At 45.9% G+C, this 19,941-nt stretch overlaps 1 protein-coding gene across 6 annotated transcripts in view; it reads right to left on the bottom strand.

Moving 5' to 3' along the window:
* Positions 1-19,941, bottom strand: part of LOC142879305 (RNA-binding motif, single-stranded-interacting protein 3-like) — a 127,442-nt gene that overhangs the window by 70,084 nt on the left and 37,417 nt on the right. For all 6 annotated transcript variants that reach the window (XM_076012467.1, XM_076012468.1, XM_076012469.1 and 3 more), the window contains exons 2-3: positions 18,410-18,600; positions 6,486-6,544 (exon numbers count right to left, since the gene is read on the bottom strand). In XM_076012467.1, the coding sequence (XP_075868582.1) occupies positions 6,486-6,544; positions 18,410-18,600 (250 nt within the window). The remainder of the gene's footprint in view (positions 1-6,485; positions 6,545-18,409; positions 18,601-19,941) is intronic.

The following is a 19,941-nucleotide window of genomic DNA, read 5'->3' as shown; positions in this document are numbered from 1 at the left end:
CCTGGTAGAAAATGTGAAAGATACAACAAAGCAAGCGCTTTCAACAGGAAGATATGACAGGGTGTTTTTCAGGAGGGACCTTTAAATATATTACAGGAAATCTTTTGTGGCTCCTGATCAAATGCCGGTTGCCACTCGAGCCTGAATCTGTTGGTTTAAAAAATGGGAAGCATCTATGGGCGGTGAATTAGAGAGAAATGAGCTTACCGCACTTCTCCAGCCCACTAATCACCAGCGCTTTAGGGCTACATTACCTCTTCCAGGCACAGTGCACCAAAGTGTGTCATCAAATCATTAGAGTTGATTTGTGGGCACTGTGGGCATCAGCTTTTGACAAGGAGGAACTGGATGAAAAAAGAAAAAAAGCTCATACTTTGCTGCTTCTGTATCCATCAAGGCTGCAAATCTGGAGTCTGGTGTTACCTGTTCTGTTATACCAGTGATAAACCGGCGTAATATCCCACTGATAGTGTTATCTCCACTTTGGACTAATTTCTAGCGAATCAATAAAATTAGAACTCTATTAAAAAAAAAAAATTGTAATTCCATAATTTAGAGAGCAAAGACTTGCATGGCAGACATGTAGGCCTGTCCAGGTCTCCATCCAACCATTAAATGACCAGGTGTTGGAAAAAGCTGAAAATCGGACACATCAGAGAAGATGACCTAACTCCAGTCGTCTATGGTCCAATCCTTATGGTCTTTTGCAAACCTCAGCCTGGCTCTTTTTTGCTTCTCATTGATGAAGGGCTTTTTTTCTAGCTTAACACGACTTGAGCCCTGCCTCTAGGAGCCTTTTTCCAACTGATCTTGCAGTGCACTTCACCGCCGCTGCCATTTACCATTCTTTTTGTGAGTCACTTTATGCCACCTTACGGTTGCTGAGTGACATTCGAATGAGTTGACGGTCATCCTAGTCAGTGGAGAGTAGTTTTTTGCCCTCTGCCAGCCTGTAGCTTTGTTGTCCCCAATGTCTGCTGCTTGATCTTCTGATGAACTGTTGAAATTTCAAGGATCTGCCATGCATTCTTTTCCTCACTCAAAACTTTTTTTTCAACTCTTTTGGCATGGTCAGTAGTTATTTTTTTTTATTGCAATTACCTTATTGCAAGTACTACTAACACTGTTTTTACCATCCAGCTGGCCTTTTTGCAAGAGGGTAGTGATGACCATAGCAGGTGGTTTTTATTATTTTCCTTGCTAAACAAGATTTTGTGCAGGTGATCACCCAATCAATACTTCATTAAGTAGAATGAGGTGTGCCTGTGTTGTAATTCAACAGACGCGGGAATGGAATGGCTGTCAAACATGTAGAGAGATTTGAGAGAAATTTGCAGCGGTCTCTTAATTTTTTCCAGAGCGATGGATAGATAGATAGATAGATAGATAGATAGATAGATAGATAGATAGATAGACTTGCACATTTTGCACATTTCCCACAGAACTCACATCCGCTGCTTTTTGCGTAGTTTAGATCGGCTAGTCGCACCACCGTATTTTAGAAGTCACATACCAGCTATGCAAAAACGTGCACAGGTTGGCAGGTCTGCATATAAAGACGTCATGCACTGGCCAGGGGAAAAAAAATCCATCATAACATCCCCTGCTCCAGAGACATGAATGATAGAGATAGGGATTTTTTTATTCCCAAATTCTCATGTGATGGACCAACCCCGGATTGATGGCCTTGATATCCGCCGTTCCCTTAGACTGGAGCCATCACTCAGGGAGAGATCTGTGTTTCCCGAACATTTATTTGCTCCTTTCTCCAGGGAGGTCACAGGTCAAGTATCTGCGACCGCACACACCCCTGGAGCCGGCGCGAATTAATTTGCTCACTCAAGGACATCTAGGCGCGATGGAGGCTTGTTGAGTCTGTCGGCAGGTGCCGGCCGGCCAAGAAGGCTGGACGGGAGGAGAACAGCTCATCCGAGCCACCGGGGAATTTGTACGTTTTCAAATTACCCATAAACTTTTTTTTAAACCTTTAGTTGGTTTTATTTTTTTAAATGAATAATTTCCTGTGCATTTAAAGTGCGCCAGCTGCGCTAAAGACGGCGATAAGGATGCAAATGGCAGCTGAAAATTACATCTCGGATACACACAACCGTTCACATTTGTGCCCCATTCCGGCCATCTGTGGCCTTGTGATGATGCTGGGATGAAATCTTCATCCTGCTCAGTCAGGCCTGGCAAATATTTTACTTGTGAATGGAGGAGGAGTGGGGGGTCGGGGAGTAGTAATGCGGCTCACATAAATACATGAATACACACTTAAATGTGCGCAGATGGAAACAGATAGCCATGAGTACTTTCTCTGTGTCTCCCTCACACGCACGCGAACACACACACACACACACACACACACACACACACACATAAACACACTAACACACACACACGCTCAGAGCTCTCATCTAATCTCCTGAGCTCCCAGAGTTCCTGGCCTTGGGCCATTAGAATGGGCTAACCGAGTACAGAGGGAGAAGGAGAGATGGAGCGAAGAAGGAATTAGTGGAGGCAGTGAGTCGGAGGCAGAGTAAGAGAGGGAGGGAGAATAGAGTGTGGAGAGCGAGGAGCGAGCGAGCAAGTCGAGGTGCAGAGACAGCGCGAGGGAGGAGGCTTGTCTTTGGGAAATGGAAATCCTTCACAATCTAAAGTGGTTTCCTCCTGCAGCCTTCCTGGCTTCCTGCGCCCTGCGCTCGCTGCCCTCTCCGTCCCCCAGAGCTCCACACACTGCTAACTAGAAAACTGTCAGTGAATTTAACATTGAGCGGGCAACAAAGCTGGGGACTTATGGGGGGAAATAAATGATATTAGGGGAGAGGACAAAGCAAGAGCTGCTGCTACTGAGGCGAGAACTGATTTCCCAGATAACACATTTGCTGTAACTATATCTAATAATTGCCTTTCGGAGAAGCTGTGCATCATCCACAGGGTCTCTTCTGCAGTCAATTATTTGTCTCTTTTTCTGTGTCCACTGTCATTGATTGACCTATGGTTCCTACGTCTTCAAGTAAACATAAATGCACGTCATTGGCTGAATCATTCATACTTAGAGACCCCACGTTACAAATATGTACACCGGGCAAAGTCATTAGGTACAAGGTTTAATTGCTTCTTAGCACAAATAGTGAATCACACAGTGGGAACCCAATGCATTTAGAACCGTACCTCAGGACGATTTGCTGAACTTCAGAATAAACCTCCGATGAGGAAGAAAAGGGGATTCAAGTGACATGGTTGTTGGTGCCAGACGGGCTGGTCTGACTATTTCACACGCTGCTGATCTACTGGGATTTCTAGGATTTACATTGAAAAAGACTCAGAAAAAGACATTCTCCAGTGAGGGGCAGTTGTAAAATTCCTCGTCGATGTCTGAGGTCAGAGGTCGGGGACGGACTGACTGGAGACCATTGGTTTATTAAAACACCTAGATCAGGACTTACAATATGATAGTGTGACAATTGTTTTCCAGTGTCTATTTGAGGCACTGCAGCCAAAAATAAAATTCACCATGGACTGCATTGCATCTATCTTTTATTGTATATTTTTAAGTCATGGACTTTTGACCATTCTAAAATTATTTTTGGGAACAGAAAACCCCTTGTGAGTGTGCCTCGGCTTGTTCTGATTGGCTGTTGCGTTCTGATGCATCATGGGAGTCACAGCAGCATGATGGGAGGTGACACTACTGTGCATGCTCTATGGGCCGCATAATGTGAAAGTAACCAGAAAACCAATTCGAAACGGCGGATTCTTTCTTCGTTGAGCAACTCCATTGACATGAATGGGCCGCCATGTTAGATCCAGCGCTAAGCAGTAGTACAAGCAAGGTGTAGTGTGCATATTTTCGTCAAAACAAAACTTTCTATTCAATTTCAACAGATCCTTTTGAAAGTTACACAGTGAACCTTAAAGTGACCCAACACTTGCACTCAAACTGGAATGATATCTGACAGCGGCAGTGCGCCGAGTAACTGAACACAATCCTGGCCGACAGCGACGGGGAATCTCTTTATTTACCTGTCAGTCAAGCTCTGGCACGCTGTCCTCACATCTCCCCCGTCTCTGCAAGACCTTCCTGAAAAGAAGAGGCCGTCCGCCAAATCATCTGTTTCAAAGGGTCCTCTTCCTTTTCCGACAGCCCCTGGTTATTTTTAGCCCCTCCCATCACCTCCCTGTGCTTCGCCACTCATCAATCCCTCCCACCCTCCGTCCTTCCCTCTCCATGAGGACTCCCCATGCCAATTTGTGCTCTCTTAGTCACGCCAGGCACTTATCTTGTCCTCCCTGAATGCCTCTGCAATCAAACCTACACTTATCCGCTTGTAAGGCATTCTAATGGTCGACTGATAATGAAACTCCATCATTGTGAGTTAACGACTGGCTAAGAGATGTATAAATTCCACATCACAAGCAGTGAAATTGCTTGCGAGGGCCACAGCCTTTGAAAAAAATAAAAATAAATTTCCATTGCTACTACAGTGCAGCTGCAGCATTCATGTCTTTCAATGCATTAGCTGAGTGTATTAGCTTCCTTTGTATATTTGCTATTCATAAATGCCTGAATTGGAATATGTAAAGATTACTCTTCACTCAGACACAGGAGGCCGTTTGGCAAGAATAGACGTGGAATTTTTGTTGCTGAAGGCCATCACAGATCACTCGCAATCTTCAAATTCAAATGTACACGCTGCCTTGATTTCTAGCTCGGCCGCATTAGCTCACAAAACCGAAAGTGAAGGCGCCAGGCTGTCAAGCAGCTGCTTGAGTCTGGAGCCGTTGGATAATGTCTGATGCCGTCTGATGACTCGCTAATTACTGAATCGCAGAGTTTCATGTCTATTAGTGGCAGCATCAAGTTTCATTTAAAAAAATAAACTTCTGGAAGTGACAGAACTCCAAGAGAGATTAGCATGAGGCACAGAGGATGAAATTCTAATCATCAGCTACATCAGAAGACAAAAGACGCACCGCGCCCCTCCAACTCGTGCTGTTCACTCTCGCAATCTTTTGTTTCTATTCAGGACAAAGGGGTCAAAATAATGCATTTGCTTTTCTTAGCCAACCCTGTTGAGAGCAACAGCCTGAGTGGCATGGGCTTGTTTCAGTAAATGATGCCGAAACATTCAGTGTGCATGTTATTGTTGAATATTTATGGAGTGCTTTGCAAATAAGTACATTGGTTATCTCAAGGATACAAATAAATGACCATGTGTTGTGTGTGTATGTCTGTATGTATGTATATATATTACATATAGACACTATGGGGATGATAGGATAATAGGGTCCATTCAAACGCAGTCGGTGAGGTGTGGAAGTCAAGCTACAGTCATTTATTCAAAAATCTCTGTCCCAAATGATTGTGGCAAATGTAGTCTGAAGATTTGCATGAGCACCTTTTCTCTCATTGTTATCAATCAGGCCGGCATTTCCTGCACTCGCTTGGCTGGCTGGCTGGCTGGCTGGCTGGCTGGCTGGCTGTTGACGCCGAGGCATTGATTACAGGGCGTTTACGCTGTTGTCCTGAACCACCGTCGGCGCACCTTTGGAGCTTCGCTCTTGGCAGATGAGCGGCAATCACGGCGAACACATGCTCTTGTGTGCCTCTTCAAAAAGCAGGCGACTACAATCATATTGATTAGCGCTTTGTTCAGACCACTCCAACAATCAAGCAGACTCTCATCAGAAGGCACTTGAGTGAGCCCCATTCACCACAGAGAATATTTGAACCACATTGCGCCCATTGTGCGCCGTTCGCCCGGTTTTGATTCGCCCGGCGACGACAATGCAAACATCTTGCTTTCAAAAAGCCGCTTGACTCCGAGAGTCATTGGGTTGCCATCCTGAAATCATCTTCACCGAGAGAAGCAAATCAAAATAAAGATACTCCAGCGGTGTGTCATTTAGATAAACGATGACACGCTCATTTCGCCGTTGTGTTATTCGCCGAGTGGAACGACGGAGCCGAAAGGAAACACTTAGTCAGAGTCGAGAGGCAAACATGCGCTCATTACATGGCCGACACGGAGCCCGAGAAGAGTCATTTGTTTGATTTTGACATCACACATTTTTAGGCGTTTTTCTTTTCCTCAGGCTGTCGCAGACAGTAAAAACAAAAACAGAAAAGAAATTGATCACTACGGTGTGCAATTCTTCTATTTGGTATTATTCATTCTGCGGACGTCTGAAAGATGTGTGATAACACAGTTTTTCGCTGTACAGGCTAAATATTCTGCTTGATTTACTTTGCTTCTCCTCTCTGACTCACAGCTGCATTGTTTTGTCTCCCTCCAGAAATGTAGAAACATAAAACGAAAAATATTTTTTTTTTTAGCAGGAAGCCATAACTGACGATGATAGTAATGATAAGCCGTTTCCTGGAGAGCTATTGAGGTGTTTTTCTGAAAATAGGTATAATATGGGACACAAAAAAACCCAACAGTCACAACCAGAGATTCAATTAATTGACTGCGACCCACCTTTACACTGATTGGTGTTCTTGTCCAGGATAGCCTTTGTCGATACGATCTTTCCGTATCTGCAAAAACAAAAGTGAAAGAAAGCAACCATTACAAATGACACACCCGCCTTTTGTCTTTCCATCTGATGAAATTCTCCTCGGTCTTTTCATCAGCCATTCCTTGCCACCACGATGAGTGTGCTGCTGTGCCAGCGCTGGCACCGGGCTGCAGCCGCCGCCGCTGTCGCACCAAAAACGCTGTGTAAAACATACTAATGAGATTTAGAAATGTCAGATCCGGTATAAAAGGACGGGCGGGGAAAAATTTAGGTAAATAAAAAAATGGCAAAAACAAATACGGAGCGCAGCTGGGCCGCGGCGCAGTGTTGGGGTAACGGGTAATGGGCTCCACTTTATCCCATTTTAAAATAAAAACCCATCCATTCTGCCTTTATTTGTCTCAAATCCCACCCCGAGGCCGTGCAGCTCAGACCCAACTGTCTCGTAAACGACGATAACAGCCAGGCATCTGTACGGCACCCAGGTCTGCATGGAGAGTCCGGAGGAGGTGAGGAGAAGGGGGGAGAGGGGGGGAGAGGGGGGCAGCACACCACCTCCACCTCCACACTCCTGTTTATCTATCTTTTCTCTCCGTCTTTTCTCTCCATCAGGGCTTTCTCACCGCCCCCCTCCTCCGTGTTGCTACCTCGCTGACTTTTCCTCGCACCAAACTCTCGTAGCCTCCGTCCCTCACTTCCCCCACACGCCCCCCGCCACCCTCCTTCCCTTCCCTTCCATCCGCCTTCCATTTCTCCGGCTCTGTGTTCTCAGAAAGAAGTTAATAATGTTCCTTATCAGCCGGGTCTTTCAGTCTCCCTCTAAAAGAGATGAGCGTGAAACAGGCAGACAGGAAACTGAGGTGGTGGTGGTGGTGGTTGTGGGGGGGGGGGGGGGGGGGGGGGGCGGTGGGGTGTGATGAGCAGGTATGGCGGAGGGACGAGGGAAGAAATGAAAGGGGAAAACCGAGGCGGAGACGGAGGACAAAGAGGGGGAGAAAAGCCTGGACGGCTATTTGGCTCTGCGGATGGGAGGGTTTTTTTTTTAATTAACGTCGCGAGCAGCGCCGCCGTGACTGACTGGAACCGAGTCGACTGACGAGCTGGTTGGCTGGCTGGCTGGCTGGCTGGCTGGCTGGCTGCCGGCCGCAGGTGAGGGACGGCGGCGGATTCCCCGCTAGCCTGTCGAGGTGTCGGGTGAGGGGGAGGGGGGCGACGACGTACGAGGGCGGAAGCCCTGTGACAGAAGAGGCCGGGGTGACGCTGGGAGTGGGAGGAGGGGGACGGGGAGGGGCGGAGCAGTCAGTCAGTCAGGAGATAAAAAGAGACAGCGGAGGCGGGAGGGGCGGCGGGGGTGGTGTCAGGGGGGTGGGGGGTGCAGATAGTCGGGGAGCGATAGAGAGAGTAAGAGGTGTTTAATAAAGAAGAGATCATTTAGTTGTCACCGTCAGGAGAGTGTGTCAGCCCGCCGCCGCCGTGAGTGAGAAGAAGAGGAAGAGGAGGAGGAGGAGGAGGAGGAGGAGCGGGAGGCGAGCTCGCCTGACAGCCGCGCATCAGGATCAGCGGGGACTGGAAGACTTCAGTGAGGGAGAAGAAAGGGCCCTAAAAGGCTGCGATCATACGTGACACGACAGCTGCGGCGCTCGTCGTCGTCGGCGTCGTCAAGGAATCCGAGGAATGAAAGGCTCCGTCTCACGTGACTGCGCGGCAGATTGGGAGTATTTATAGATCTGTTACTGCGGGCGGAATTAAGTTTCATTTGTCTTAGGTTGGTTTCTTGTTTTTTAATTTGTTCCCCCCTACTGCCCAACCCCCCCTTATTCCAAGTTGTGTCGTGGCCGGTTGGAAACAAGGCCGCGGGGCCTGCGGGGTTTTTTTTTTTTTTTTTTTCTTTGGGGGGGGGGGGGGGGCGCACAGAATTAAAAAGACAAAGAAAAATGTTAATAAAAAAGACAGAGAGAGACACTGGATCAACCAAAAGCTGGACTAGTCGCCCACGCATATACAGCAAAGACAAACACACGTGAGGACTCACACGCAAGGCAACATCATGGATCAAAACAGCCGAGTGGTAATCACACACACATTGCACGCACCATCTGGCAAAACCAGCATCTTTGTTGACTTGGGCGACTCTAACTTGGAGTGCGTCTGCGTGTGTGTTGGTGTTTACGTGTGTGTGTGTGTGTGCGTGTGCATGTGTGTGCGACCATAAACACCTACAGTGTATGTGTGACTGAGCGCGCCTGGACACATTCCGAATATACAAAAAGATGCGGGTACAGTTGACTGCAAGTACTACATATGTGTGTGTGTGTGTGTGTGTGTGCACGTGGGCGTGCGCGCGTGTTTGCCTGAAGTGAATGAGAATTTACAAGGATGTTCTGATGCGGCATCAACACTGACAGATTGTGAAAAACTTTTAAGCCTTTTTGAGTTTTGCTTTTTTTTTTTTCTATGTGTGCGTCAAGTGTGTGTGTGTAAAAGAGAGACAGAGAGAGAGAGAAGGGGGGGGGGGAAGCAAGCGAGTTGGCGAAAGGAATGACAGTGAGTGAGAGAAATAACTGCCTGAGTAAGTTCACAGACGTCTGCTTCTCAGAATGTGGAAAACAAATACGGCGCCGCAGACTCGGCGCACGCCGTCACATTCACTGATGGGCGAGAGAAGGGGGGAGAGGGAGGGAGAGATGGGGGGGGGGGGAGGAATTATACCATGGCCTGAGGGAAATGTCAAATTACAATGCCGTGCCTTTCAATATGGCACGTCTCACCCTGGAACGCGGCCTGGGCGCTCCAAACGTCCAGATGGCCGCGACAATCTGCTATTGTGTCGACGCGGTCGCAGGACGTATTGATAACAGATCAGATGACGAATCGAAGGCGAGCCGAGCGCAGGAGCGAGAAAAAGTGCAGAACGTCCTGTTCTGCTCTCTCTCTCTCTCTCTCTCTCTCTCTCTCTCTCTCTCTCTCTCTCTCTCTCTCTCCCTCTCTCTCTCTCTCTCTCTCTCTCTCTCTACGGTTCCAGCGCGGGCGTCTGGTTGGAATAACATCGACCTGCGCTTAACCCCTCGACCAAGGACACGCGAGACACATCAAAACTATTTGAACGCTTGAAGCGCCCTGGCAGAGGATCCCAGCTGAGCAGATGGTTCTGAGCGAGCGCTTTCATATTCCGTTACCCTCCGTGGCAACCGGGGAGAGAGTAAAAGCGTTCCATGGAATTTGGTTGTGCGCTTAATGCAGAGGTAAAGAGACTCGATTTCTCTCGTTCTTTCATTTTCCACCTGATATATCTGGATGCATGTTACATAAAATAAAAATGATGTAACATCCCATGAGAGGGAGCGCTAGCTGTGCTGTGCTGTGTTGCTGTCATAATGAACGTAACACAGGTGTGGGCCTGTGAGGGAGTCCAGGTCACACCAATATGCAGCCAGCAATATGCGGCACTCCGCATGTGACCGTCTGTACTGGTAGCTTAGAAGATTTTATTTTGGGCAAGCGGACTTGTGCTGGTGATCTTGAAGATGTTTATCATCAGAAAGGCTTCTTCACTTCTGAAGATGAGAAGGGGAAACGTCTTCAAGATCGCAAGAACAAGTCCAGTTGCCCCCTGCAGGCTGCATATTGGTGTGACCTGGACTCTCCCACAGGCCCACACCTGTGTTACATTCATTATGACAGCAACACAGCACAGCACAGCACAGCTAGCACTCCCTCTCATGGAATGTTACATCATTTTTCTCAGTCATCATGGATGACTGAGAACCATCACAGACACATTGCTGGTAACCAACCCTGGTTAAATGCTGGGCCAGGATGGGCTTCCTCTGCCACGCTGAACTCAACTGGAATCAGTTTGCTGTGATGATCCCTGAAGGCAACAGCTGAAAAGGACTTCCAACAGAAGTACTTCGCTGGGAAGAAGAGTCGCACACATTCTTTTTATTTTTATTTATTTTTTGCGACGCTCAGGCGACAGGTTTGATCTCTCTCAGTCGACTCTCTGCCTTTTTTTTTTTTTTTTTGGATCTTCCAACGTTTTGGGATTTCTTTTGCTGCCGTCCACAGTCAGTCAAGAGCACTGCAAGTGCCAACACTCGGGCTGCATTTTTTTCCCCCCCGCATATTTTGCACATTTCAGAAACATGTGAAAAAACAATTTTCAGAAAACTGTGCAATTGTTTGTTTATGACTGCTGATAGGCAAAACAACAAAAAAAAAAAGAATTTTTAAGGCAACCGTCTCTTGTGATGTTTGTTTTTCCTCGCCAAACTTTCACGACGACAATTCTTTCAGGACTATTTTTCTGTTCTCGCGCTTCCTCCGTGGGATCTTTTCTCCAACAGAAGTCTGGATTTTATTTTCCCCGAGGGCGCGATGCACACAGAACAGAAGGGCCGCTGAAAGTGAAAGTGTTTTCCAAACTGTCGAGACACAGGGGGAGACGACAGTGAGAAATGAAAAGCCAAAATCTTGGCAGGCCCAACAACATCTGTGTGTACATTGGCGCTGCCTCTGTGCGTCTGTGCATTTGACAGCGTGCAGGCATGTGTGAGTATTGCAAAAAGTATCGGTTTATTGGTGCCACATAGTGACTTTATTAAAATACCCACGCTTTTAAAAAAAAAAAAAAAAAGATCTTGCATAAAGCACAGCAACACTCTCAGACACGAAGCAAAAAGGTTTCAGATATTTTCTGCACTTTTTTTTCTACACACTATTGACGAGTGTGTGTGTGTCCGCTGACTGACTGCAACATGCTGCACTCGGTGCACAGCTTTGTGTGGCTCCACGCTGACGCCTCCACTCTTCATTTATCTGGGTTATATTGCTTTGGTGGCTCATGCGTTTTGTGACAATTGAAAGTGAAAATAAAATAAATGCAGGAATAAAAAACTAAGGCTATTCTAATTTAGATTTTTTTTTTTTACCCCCTCAGATTGCCTGTAACACTGCTTCATGTAGGCATGAAAAATATTTTTTTTGTGTGTGATAAATGGGAGTTTTTCCAAAAGTGATTTGCTTCCATCAGGCATATTTCTTATACCCAATTTCAATTTGCACAAATTGAAGGTTAATGAAAACCCGCCCACAGACACACAAGCCGAGCATGGTTTGTGTGTGTAAGTGCGCGCGTGTGTGTGTGTGTGTGTGTGTTTTCCGTGAATGCATGAGAGAAAATAAACTGCAGCCAAGCTCTGGTTTTTACTGAGTGGCGGAAAGTCCTTGCAAGATTGGTCATGGTGTCCAAAAAAAGCCCCAGTGACCAGCGAGCTGTTGGATCACTGACCAACACTGTTGCTTATTCCTGACTTTATCTTTAAAGGCTGAAAACCAGGTCAATTATATTGGATAAAAAACAAACACAGAATAACATATTAACCACAATGAATTTTCCAACACTATCCTGAACAGAATCACTTGACATGCGTCTGAGAAAAACCTTGGACCCGAATGTACTTGAAGATACTGGATATGTCTGTATTTAGTGTTACTTCATGTATTTCATAACCGCTGCAAATTGTCTCTTTTAAGACTTTATGTAATGAAATAAAACCCTCAATAAGCAAATCTAGGCTCCTTCATCCTTAAAGTGGCTCTAATCGATTTTATACACCTCTTGAGGGCGCAGCTGAGCACACTGCAGGCACACCAAAAACAAAGAAGCTTTGGAGCCCCACCTCCTCGGCCTCCTCTCAACTCCACCTCTCCGCCCCCTCCCTGGTCCCCTGAGCGAGGCAGTGAACACCCACTGAGCGAGCAAGGGAAATGTCGAGTACATATATGATGCCGGACTCCCGGGGAAAATCCAGCGGGTCGCCTTCGAGGAAACCTTTTGTACAGTTTTCTGCCATCACTTTTGGAAAAAGTGGCGGGCCCTTTCTGTTGGTAGGGCAGCTGAGGAGGCGGAGAGAGGGAGGATGCGACGCCACCGCCGCTTTCATTTCCGTGGCCAACGGCATCGCCTCTCGGGGGGGCTCGCTGTTTGACATCAACAGCACTCTCTCACAGGACAGGACAGATTGCATCTGCACACAACCATGTCAGTGAGCATGTACAGGGTATATAAATCAGTCGTACGTCCACATGGCCCGTGTCTCAAAGTCCATCTGAGGTTGTTTGTCTCTACATGTCCATACAATAAGCTGGCCTCCATTTGTCCTTCCACCATTACACTGATCTAGCGAGGCCCTCTCGTCACTCGTCCTCCCCTTATTTTTCATCATCCATGCTGGTGAGACGCGCACGCATGCAGGAGGACGGCTGCGAGAGTGCAGCGTTTAACAAGTTCATTAGCCTAGAATCATTTGACACATGTAGGCAATGTGCTGTGAATTCCAAAGACGGCACAACACTTGGGGAACGTCGAGTCCGCCGGCTGGAAGTGCTTTCCTTGAGGTTTTATTTGAGAGCGCCGAGCACTCTGGTTAAGTGGTGCATTAAGACACGAAAAAGGTGAATAAATAGGCCGTGTGCGTGCTTCAAAAGTTTGAGGTCCCTGTAAAGAGGGCAATCAGTACAAATTAAAAAAAAAAATAAAGAGAGGAGAGAGAAGAAAAATACTATTTTTCTTCTCATCCGTACTCTGGGCTGTCAACGTTTGCGGTAAAGATTTATGTCAGGCCAAACACCTGAGTGTAAGTCTATTTCAAACACACTGGTGGGTAAATTGAGTTTAGATGACTTTAATATCCACCTCATGCCCGGCCATAACTCTTCGGGGTCTGGGGAGCTCCACATCTTCTCTATTTAGGATTTTTAAATACAGGATATTTTTTCTTGAATCAATACAGCTAAAGCTTAAGGCGCAAAAAAAAAAAGAAAAGAGTGCACTGAAGCGCTGGCAGGCACGAGGAGCTGATTCAGTGAAGAATGCAAACCGACCATGGCCTTGTTTTCCCGGCAGCCGTTTCCGCATTTGTTGCCGTTCCTTTACATGAAAACGCTCTGGGAATTGCAAATATTCAGCAGTCCGTTCCAGAATGCAGTCTTTCAATGATGCGCCCTCCTTTCCACGCAGAGTGCAGAACCCGGAGAATGCAGTACTCTAATGGCTCACAAAAATTCCTTTCATTTTGTCCTCACGAGTCTGATGAGTGTATCAGTCGGAGCGCAACAGTGAAAATGTGCGGTTGTGCGAGGCTTCTTTCACGAGTGACTTCCACATTGTTGTCTGGTTTCTTTGTAACCAGTCTCATGCACACATTGTGCTGATGGAGCATCACCAACTACGCAACTATGCAAACTACGGCATTCTCAGTTGCTTGTGGAAACCCTGAATGTGCAGTGGGAAAGTTCTTTGTCGGTACCGCCATTCTAAGCGTGGCCTAAATGTGACGGAGCGTGCGGGGCGTGCGTGACTGACAAACGCCTGACGAGTGTTTTTGCACAACCAGATGGGACCCTGTTGCGGCGTTCTCCTTCTCCACTGGCGCATTACGCCGCTGTGACGGACGGGAGATTGAAAGAGCGGCTCACGTCGGTGTCAGAGGAGCAAGTCACCGCTTCAACATGAGACCCCGGCGTGGCGGCGGCATACGCGAGTCAGACTCGGGTACGGGGAGCCACCGCCACCGAGGCAAAAGTATTCACATTCTGTACTTTACTAAAAGTACAGATACTGGTGTTGTAAAAAAAAATTATTTGCTAAAAGTACTGATTGAACTCCTTTACAGAAGTAAAGGTAAGAAAGTACAGGTTCTGAAATGTACTTCAGTCAAATGTAAACATGATTTATTTATTTTTGCCATTAATTTAACCACCCTATTAATAGTTATGATCTGTGAGCCATTGTTGGATGTTTGCACTTTCTCGAACAATAACCAATGTTATTTTCTACATTTTAATTGTTTGTTTTTTAAGAACAATGTAATTTCCTCAGTTTCAAACTCTACAAGCAGAGTAACTATGAAAACTCTCCAAGGTGGCATAACCAGGAGGAGGTGTGGTCGTAGTGCACCAGCGAGATGCCCCGCGCCGACTACTTGGGGCCACATTCCGGCTTGATGGAGAATTGATTTTATGCTTTGTTTATTTTATTCCACAGAATAAGAGCGGTGGGAGGAAATCAGAGCGCCCCGCACCCTGAATGTGCAGAATGAATGTGGTCCCGGTTCACTTTAGCCCAAGGCGAGAGACGTGGGTAAAATGTTATAGCACCGTGTGCTGGTGCAGAGCGGAGGTCACCTCACATCGTATGCACTGCCTCATTTTGAAAACATCCTGAGAACAAATAGTCTCACACTGTTGCGCAAGTCTGAATGAATTGCGTGGGATGATTTCTGACTGCGGCGAGACGTGAAACCACATCGACAACACGTGAGCAGGGTGTCGGAGAGCCCTTGACTTTTTCGATCTGGCGTCTGAATAACAATAATAATCACTGTTATCATAATAATAATAATATTATGATTGTTGCACAACTGTAGTCAAATTGCCAAACAGTAATGACCTGTAAGTGCACAGAACATGCGAGTGCGGCAGGCGAAAAAGAACTTCAGGACGGGATTTTAACGCAACTGAAGAAACCAAGAAAAGACCTGGAGAATGTCTGAACATTGCTGTTTACACAGAAGAAGCATTTCATTTCAGAAATGGATCATTAAAACAGAGGAGTTGAGTGTTGAGAGCCAAGTGTTGCACACAACTGACATTCAAACAATGGAGGCAGTAAAACCGATTAGATAGATAGATAGATAGATAGATAGATAGATAGATAGATAGATAGATAGATAGATAGATAGATAGATAGAGAGATAGAGAGATGGATGGATAGATGAACAGAGGGATCCAGAGAGAGAACTTGCCCTTGTGTGCTGCTTTGGATGTGGCTCACGTTCTGCTCTGTCCCCAGACATTAAAAGTGTGTCCATAGTTTGGCCGACCGGGGGAGTGATTGGAAATGTCAGCTGACAACAGCACTTTTCACTGACACTCCGAGAACTGGCACAGAGACAGACATGGGTGGGGGGTCCGGGGGCTGCTGGCGGTGGGGTGGGGCATGGAGAGGAGAGGACGGCGGCAGGAAACGAAGGGGTGGGAAAGAGGGAGGGGGGTGGAGAGGGTGGAGGGGGGTCAGAACGGGAAGGAAAAGGACGGCGCTGTGTGGAAGCCGACTGGCACGCAACGAAAATCCTGCTTGGCTCGACCAGGGATCAGAAAATAACTGATTCCAAAATAGCGTGTGTGTGTGTGTGTGTGTGTGTGTGTGTGTGTGTGTGTGTGTGTGTGAGGGAGAGAGAGAGTGAATGTTACACACATTCACTCTCCCTGACCCTTCAGCATTCAGCTTGACCTTAACTTAAATTTGTTTAACTGCTTGCATACATTTAATTTTTGTTACTGTGTGACAAGAATATTTCACTTGACTTTGCACCCCCCCCCCCCCCCCCCCAAAAAAAAAAAAGAAGTCTTGAAGGATTTGGAGACCCAGGGCCGAGACCGTTGCTCTGCAGTGCACACGGACCCCCTCATCCCCCACCGACCTTTCCTAAATGTTACTGGCCACTTGGCACACTGACTGGGCCTGTAATGAAACTTTTATTGGCCCCCATTTTTCACCCTGTTTCTCCAAAAAGCCTCCGGGCCAAAGATGAAATACAAGAGGCCAAAATCGCAGCTGAGACACAGAAGGGCAAGGTATGGAGAGAGAGAGAGAGAGAGAGAGAGAGAGAGAGCGTGTGTGAGTGTGTGAGTGTGTGCGTGTGTGCGCAGATGTGCATGTGCGCGCGTGCATGTTGCCTTTCCTTTTATTCAAAAGTAATTAAATTGACTTGTAATGTCTATGCATTCACCCCGGGCCTTTTTCTTTGCTGAATATTTAGCTTAATATATCGTTCAATTACATCTGATAAAATCAGGTAATAGCTGCAGGCAAACACAAGCCTCCGTGGGAGAGCCGCTTATTTGGCTCCGTTACCCGCGTTGAGTCCGTTTGCGCGGATTGTGACGGACTGGAAGGAAACGTGCATGAGGGTTTGGTGCAAATGAACAGAACACGACAGTGGTCGTTCGCAAATAAAATGTCAGGTCACACACACAGGTTTATGATGTTTTGTCATATATAGTTTCTACGGTTGAAAGCATTTTTTGTGCTTTTTTTAATAGTACTTAATGAAAAATCAATCAACTGGACACTGAGAGCCACAATCTGATTTGCAGCCAAGTACGGTACATTCACAGGGTTTTTATAGTGAACTCATTGCATAAAGTGCTTAACTGTGCATAAAAGGGGGAGAAAAGCAGTAAATTTCGAAGTTTTTACTACTGTGTATGCATTTTGAAGATGTAGATTTACAGTCAAAATCAGAAGTGGCCAAACTACGACTCTGCAAACATCAAACTCTACACATGATGTAAACAGTAATATTTAGAGAGTAGAGCGAGTGCCTTAAGACAGCTTTAAGTGGAAGTGAGTTCTGGGAGTCGGCGTAAAGAACACGCGCCGTTGGGTGACGTCATCATTTGTAAATTGTGCATGTAAACTGTGTGCGCTGAGCAGCATACATTGACAGTTTCTAATTAAAAACGGGGGAATTAATTTGCAACACACACGCGCCGTGTACGAGCGTTAATCCCCAATGGGTTCGGATTTGCTGGGATGCGTATGCGTTCACCGGCTCACGCAAACATTGCATATCAAGTGCAATTTAAAATGTCTGAAAAGGATTGGCAAACGAATGCATGTCATTTGTCTTAACTTCTATCATTGCCATGTGCCAAATGTGCAGCTGTAAAATATTTTAACATACAATAGCAAGAAATGTGGCAAATCATCAGCAGGTCTTCAAAAGACTGTTTTGAGCTCGCACTCTGTCTAACTTTTTAAATACGCAAGAAGTGTCCTTCCAAAGCTCATGAATTGGTTATGCAATATAATTGCAAAATTGTGAATTTCACATTGACTATTTTCTCTGTTAGCTGCTTCATCTACAGCTGGAAAGTGAAGACTAGCTGTATTCTGGATCTTTTCTATCAACTGTTCACCTCGAGAAAAGCTTTTGTGCCTGGCTGTGGACAAAGACGCAGCGCTATCTCTGCTTAAAACATCTGTCTGGTTTCTCAAGGGATTTAATCAAAATTTTGGAAGATGACATCGGCTACATCCTAACACTGAAATGCTATAAATGTATAACTAAGCTACAGTTTTGCTCATCAAAAATCAGTTTGTTTGCTCCCTAAGTTGGAGGGAAAGACCTCTAGCATTTTGTACACCCGCTTTGTTGTTGGACTTCAACTTCAAGTCTAAAATATGTTGTTTGCGGTAAAGATTTAAGATTTTTTAAATGAAAGACTGTTGATCATATATAATGTAACACACAACAAAATAAATAGTGTATTGTATTTAATGTAAAGTTTTTACTTGGCAGTGAAAGATGAATTTCAACAATAGGTTTTCAGCATGGCTTGCATCGTCTACCCAGTGCTGAAGCAGAGATGAGTTCCAGGTAGGAAACTACCTGAAAAATGTTCTGAGTGCATTTGGTAAAAAATAAATAAATAAATAAATAAATAAATAAATAAATAAAAATAAATAAAATAAAATAAAATAAAAAAAAAAAAACTTTAGAATATACAGTATGTGTGGTGACTCTGTGCTGTACATGTGTGTTTAGTCAACCCGAGTGCAGAATGGGAGCGGATGGGTTGGGCCCGGCCGGGCTCTGTTGTTTTCCTCTGAGAAAACACGTGGGAGGGGCCGCGGGAGGTCAAGAGCAAAGTGTTGATACTCACTGGAAGCTGTTATTAGACACCCGGAGAACAAATTACCACACAGAGTGAAGTGGAACGGTCTGAGAACAAATGCAGCGCAGCAGCACTGAGGGATGCATCTGAGTAAAACGTCAGCTCGGTCTGACAGAGAGCGAGCGAGCAGGGGACTCACGGCTGGCAGAGTTTGATGAGGTCCTGGTCGGTGGTGGCAGGCGGCAGCCCTCGGATGTACAGGTTGGTCTTGCTGAGCTGCTCCGCTAGCCCTCCTCCGTGGCCGCCTCCTCCGCCTCCGCCTCCACCGCCTCCTGTCGTGTTGCCAGGGCTGGGTGGAGCCATAGGTTGTGGGGGAGGAGCATAGGACTGCTGCAGAGCACAGACAGAGAGAACAAAATAAAACAAGTGATTAAAAGGTTACCTGAGGTCACCACACTTTTGTTTTTAGGCAACAGTAGCTGTATTTCCAAAATAAGTAAATAAGTAGCTGTTTTTCCCAAAATAAAAGTGATATGTCTAATATTTCGACAAAGCACAATTGCGATTTGCAGGTGTTTCCATTGAATGGTGCGAAGCGCATCAGCTGAAATTCTCGCAAAATTGAGATTTTACGACAATTCCGTTCGCTTTTCTTTGTTCATGCTCGTTTTTTCTCCTCCTCCGTCCAAACACAAGGCGCCATTTTCACTTGAAGTGAATTGGTCACGTGACCCCGTACGTCACGTCCAGTGACGTGTAAATGCGATATACCTCTATATTGATAGGTCTGAAAAAAACCCTCACGAGAGCGTAAAAACCTTTTAGCCATATCCATTACCAGTTTTTTATTGCGATATTTAGGTCTTGCACAATTCGAGGGGTAAAAGCTTGAGACTGTTGTAATAATGCAGGAAAGAAACTTCCCATTATGCCTCTTCCTGCTCCACACCCAAAATGTTCAAGTGCGTCTTTTGCACAAAGAAAAAAAATGAAATGAAAGAAGAGTATATATGTTAATGAATATGACCACGTTGATAACCTTATCCTCGCCCTAATCCAGTGCATGTATCTTGGCAGCCTCGGATGGAACAGGCTTTTCAGTTGGTCTTAATCTACCACAGACTCTATAACCAATCAGCTTCCTTATGACAAAAGCAGAAACCAACTGCTGCTTGCTGGGCTTATAAGTGCCAATAGAAGACAAAGCAGATAAAGAGGAGACTCCCAGCCTTGGTGCAGCAGCAGCAACAAAGAAGAACAAAGACTGATAACAAATCTATTCATTGGTTGAGAAGATGATTCAATTTACTCTGGCAAGAGTCAAATATGTAGACACATAGCAAGTCCAATTAGAAACCTCTGGTATCATCAGATTGGTCCAGTCAATGTGATTGACAGAGGAATTGTTGAGTCACCTCCAAGTTTTTACTCGCACTTACTTATGCCTTCCATCTTCACCAGGTGGACACAAGGGACACATCTGGTGTTCCAGGTTAACAGGTCTTTGTATTGCTGTGACCCATATTCCATTTTAATTTAACCAGTGTATAAAACTGGGTGTCAAAACGAGCCATAAAGAGGTCCTTAATGACCCTAAACTTGCTTAAACATTTCTTGTCTGCTTGCACCCTCCAATTACACAGTTCATTGCTGAGTGTGCGCGGTAACAAGCTGACCATTTCTGGCTGAGAGGAAGGGCAGTGCAAGGATTAATGAGTGTTTGCTACTGAT

Source organism: Nelusetta ayraudi, unplaced genomic scaffold, assembly GCF_046127955.1.
Source record: "Nelusetta ayraudi isolate G7.1 ecotype Tasmania unplaced genomic scaffold, CSIRO-AGI_Nayr_v1 ptg000136l, whole genome shotgun sequence".
In the NCBI taxonomy this organism is placed as follows: Eukaryota; Metazoa; Chordata; class Actinopteri; order Tetraodontiformes; family Monacanthidae; genus Nelusetta; species Nelusetta ayraudi.
The sequence above is the reverse complement of the archived record's forward strand: the minus strand, read 5'-3'. Positions and strand labels throughout refer to the sequence as shown.